Raw genomic sequence first — 4,874 nt, forward strand, 5'->3', positions numbered from 1 at the left:
ATAGGGAGGGTGGGAGGGAGGCTCAAGAGGGAGGGGATATGGGGACATGTGCATGCATATGGCTGATTTGCTTTGTTGTGTAACAGAAACTAACACAGAATTGTGAAGCAATTATACTCCAATAAAGATCTATTAAAATAAATAAATAAAATAACACAAAATATAGTAGCTTTGAAGGATAAATATAACCATTTTAACCTATGATGTTTGTCTTCAGTAAATTCAAATTAAATATTTAAATGTGAATTTTAATATGTGGCTTGTTCTAAATAAAATATTAACACGTAGGTCTAGTTTTTGCAACCAAATATTTCATATAAAGATACTTGCCTCTTTACTACTGAAATATAGGATAAGTCTCCACATTTCACTCTTTTATCCAGTGGGTTTCATTTGTTTTTTTGTGTGATTTCTGTATGAAATCAAAGGAGCAGTGAAGGTTGACAGGCTTATAGGAGAGTAACATTGACTCACCTACCACCCAGCAACTTGCAGCCTTATAACTTTTATTGTTTTTACATAGAAAAATTCATCTTAAATTGAAATTTTGGTCTAATTCTGAAGATTCTGTTTGGCAGAAGTCATGGGTGTATCTGTGTTTCTGTGTCCTTGAGATTCAGAAATGCCAAAGGTGTTCTAAGATTCAGTAAACTTGAGTGTTTCTGCATAATACATAAAATGTATCATACTTCGGGATTATTTTAAAAATTTATTTTTGCATTTCTGCACATCTCAATACTTTTGTTTTAGTTAAAATAACTTGTTACTGTAGAGAACTTACATTTTTTAAAAATGCTGGCTTATGTAAAACCTTTGTACAAAACGATCCTCTTTTTAATGGCCTTGGCATCATTGTCAAGTGCCTGTTTGATTCCTCTCAAAGTGTACACATGTGACAGTTGCTCTGTAGACCTTTGGTGCATCTTGATTCCTTCTTTTCATGCTTTGTCAAACATAGGCTTGACCACAAAGCAACCTGTAAGTAATGGAAGGAAACACTCTGCTGGTAAAGAATGTTATGGTCCTGAACCTCTACCACCTGGTGTGTCTGGTTTCCGGCCGTGGCGTACTGCAGAACATGCAAAAAGCAACAGGTAACGTGTTTGCATTCCCTGTCTTTTTCAATCATTCAGAGTCCTTTATTTTGGAACTTCTGTTATGTGAGCGGTCTCTGGTGCTTTCTATAGAGGAAAAAAGATAACTCACACATGGCTTCTGCCCAATGAGCCCTCTAAGGAAGAAAAACAAAAGGTAATTGGGAGTTTCAAGTTGTTTCTCAAGTGTCACAACAGAGCTAACCCCGTGGGAGTCTTGAGGAGACTAAAATTATCACCAATTGTGCATGTGAGGAAAGTTTCATTAAAGGCAGGTGTAGTTGCGTGAAGCCCTACAGCACAGAAGTAGGAATTTGGATATGTACGAATGGGCAAAAAGACATTTTAGACAGGGGAAATAGTTTAATACAGAATGGATGAAAATTATGCATTAGACCTATTCTAAAACAACTGGCTTATTAACTCAGTAAATCAGATTTAGTGAGTCAAACTAGCTTTACCTGATTTCTTATCCAGGGGATAGCTGTTCATAGTAATTTTTGTCACAGAACAGTAAATAAAATGGTTGAACTATAGCTTTAGGCTTGCTAAGTGAAATAGATTGCTCTAGATGATTTTCAAGTGACTGACTTGGTAGTATTCACGAAATTGGGGATTAACAATTGCTTAAGAAAACAAAGAGAATTGATTTTAAATAGTACTTGAAGTAGTTACTGTGTAAAATATCTGTTCAGTTGCTCATGTTAAATGGATGTTTGTAATCCCCATTGGACAACCGACTACTTTTTTGCAAATGGTAATGTGAACTGCTGTTGCATAAACTATAGTGTTGAATCCCCAGTCTTTGCACTTGAGTTTAGCAACTTTGTGGTTTCCTATCTTCTTCCTGAGACACTTAATCTCAGGTCATTCCTCCTCACACAGGGTGGTAAATTAGAGAATGATTAATATCACCATTTAAAGAAGTGAGACTGAAATCTCAAGCATCCTGAACATAGGAACTGAAGGGGCCTCTCAGCAGTTCAGAGTTATTACCGAGCCAGTCACCTGAATTCTGTTCAGTTTTCTCCATAGCAGAGCCCTCCAGGTCCTTGTTTTGAGCTTATTTATTTTTATACACAATTCTGTGTGGATACTGTACATAATACTAAATAGTTGTATTAACTGGGTTTAACTGGTGATGTATTTACATGAAGATCTAACTTCGTTTTGTTGATATCTTTTTAGGGGCTTTCCATTCATCAAAGCTCGTGATGTATGTAATCAGTTGCTGGTGTTTAGCTATCATATTTATGATATATAGGACTTGAATTGGGAAAGGTGGATGGTCATTCTCCTTGCTTTTTAAACTGACAGAGCCTTACAAGAAGCATTTCCCTCTCTGAAATAAATCCATGTAAAACATGTTTGGTCGCTCTCCCAATGCAACTGTGTAGTTTTGTGGATTTGGCACACAACTGGCAGCCTTGTGGTTATGCCTGTAAACAAGGAAGCCTGTTTTCCAGTCTGCAAATCAGCTGTTACCCAGTGAAACGAACTTGAGTGCCATTTCTGACCCCTCACATGGAGCTCTCATACTGAAGAATGTTCACATGTTTTCAAGAAACGTTGTTTGCGGGCTATATGTACAAATTCCTGATCTGAAAACCAATATAAAGCAACATCTCCCAAACCTCTGCTCTCTCACCAAGGCCACACACATTCCCTCGCTTATGGCCTCATGGCAAGCTAATACTGTCAGTATCAGATTCTCCTTCCCAGTGGTTCTGGGAGACTGCATAGTTGCTCTGTGAAAGGCACCACTGCTGAGGTTGAGAGAAGAGCATCTTGGGTGTCAGTCCTGCCCTTGCATGCCCAGAGAGAGAGGTGTGCACCTCGTTCTCCTGTTACGGTTTTCCTGTGCTGCAGGGTTTGCTGCTTGTTGTCAAAATGATGTCCTAGTGACTTGTCTTCTGCATGGTTATATAATCCCAGCACACTTCTTTATGATCTGTAGACTTTTATGGGGTTGTGGCCAGGTCAGGTTTTAAATGTTTGGAACTGTCCTATTGAACAACATTGCAGTGGCAGTGAATCTTGATGGGAGAATTGTATTACTGTTACCCTAGTTTTGGCTTAAGTGTGGTGAGAAGATGAAATTTTTGATGGGTTAGTTTTAGTTGTGTATGTGTATGTGATTTCTTTTTTAAAATTCTAATGTCTGTTATTCCCAGCTTAGATATGTTGACTTTCTGATTATTCATCAGTCCCTTTACTGATGTATTTTCCTCTGAAAAACTACATTTTCTTCCAGACTGTTTGTGTCTGATGGTGAAGAATAAATTTTTCATTTGCAGTATAAAGTTGATCTGAGAAAAAATGTTTACCTTGGCTCTTCACTTGGCTTCTGTGAAAGAAACTTAATAAAATAATATGGGCAATTCCCATTACTAATCCTAACCATGTACAACAGAGGTCTGTACAGTAACATAGCAAAAATAAGTTCCTGTAATTTTACTTAGTCATTGCCTGTTTTAGACTAAGCAGCAGTGAGAGACATTTATAAATAATGATACCTCAGATCACTTTTGTTAAATGTCCTCTAATATTTGGATATTTGGATCTGGCTTGTGTTATCTTTTTTTACAATCTTGTCTTCTTTCTTTGCACTTTAGTGTAACAACTCTGTGATTTCCTATCTTCTTCTTCAGACACTCAGGTCCATCAGAATTTCCTGTGACTGTGACAGTAGAGAGTCCTTCCTCCTCAGAAATCGAAGAGGTCAATGATTCCTCAGAAAGTGTTCAGGAAGAGCCAGAGAAAATCCGTTTGAAACAAGAAGCACTGCAGGTACAAAGTTATCACTTTAAAGCTATAGACAAGGTTATTTTTCAAATGGAAGCCTGATTGCAACACGGCACAGCTTGTGTGAGGGTTCTGTTTTCCCCTCCCATCTGCATTGTATCCCCTTGAATGGTTCCTTAAGCTTAGACCAAGGTGAATGGTGGACATTTGAACTCTAAGAAATAAAAATCAAAACATGTCGTTAGTAATATATTTTCCTTTCCTTAGAACCTTAGTATATTAGATTTAGGGAGAACCTTAGTGATCATACGATAAAGAAATTGAGTTCTGAATGAATATAGTCAGCTGATTCAGTGTTCTTGTTTTACAGATGAGAAAATTGACAGGTCTAGCTGAACTCTGTTTTTATAAGAGGAAAATATGGCCTCATTTTAAATAAAAGTAAAAAAAAAGTTTTGATGTTGATATTCTCCTTTCCTAAAATAAAAAATATCAAGAAGCTACATTCTATTACCAACTAAACCTGACCTCTAATGTCATTCCATACTTTTGTTTGTATGGACAGAAAAGAAAAATTGATTTTCATAAGAAATTTTTGTACCTCAAAAATAATATATTTCTTTTTTTTCAACTTTAATGCAGAGCTGAACATTTCTAGTAAATAAAGGAACACCATTTGGGGGGAACCTTGTCTTTGTGCTACAAAGTTCATGTTTAATTTTTAAAAAGTATTTAATGTGATTTTCTTTTCATATGAAACATGAAACTTGACAGGTTTCAGAACTAATTATTCCATTATTGTAGGACTATGGGAATTACTCTTTGATTTTCAAAAGAGAAAGCTAGATTTTTATTTTTTTAATTAAAATTAATGATAATATAGAGAAATTTTAAGAAAAGAACTTAGAAAATTATGAAATGTTAGAGTAGGAGAAATCTATAGTTCGTGTAGGGTTACCCCCTTTCGTTTTATAAATGAGCACCTACAATTTGTAGCACGTAGTGGTTTATTAGTAAATGGCAGAGTACGACAAG

General features: G+C 36.1%; 1 protein-coding gene across 1 annotated transcript; it reads left to right on the forward strand.

Moving 5' to 3' along the window:
- Positions 1–90: 90 nt before the first annotated feature.
- Positions 91–4,078, forward strand: LOC113617063 (centrosomal protein of 78 kDa-like). The gene is made up of 2 exons (XM_027100384.1): positions 91–1,094; positions 3,746–4,078. The coding sequence occupies exons 1-2, from the start codon at positions 793–795 to the stop codon at positions 3,939–3,941; spliced, it is 498 nt and encodes a 165-aa protein (XP_026956185.1). The 5' UTR covers positions 91–792; the 3' UTR covers positions 3,942–4,078.
- The last annotated feature ends 796 nt before the right edge of the window (positions 4,079–4,874 follow it).

The sequence above is a fragment of the Aethalodelphis obliquidens genome, unplaced genomic scaffold (assembly GCF_003676395.1).
Source record: "Aethalodelphis obliquidens isolate GAN/ISIS:26980383/991018 unplaced genomic scaffold, ASM367639v1 scaffold1625, whole genome shotgun sequence".
Taxonomy (NCBI): domain Eukaryota; kingdom Metazoa; phylum Chordata; class Mammalia; order Artiodactyla; family Delphinidae; genus Aethalodelphis; species Aethalodelphis obliquidens.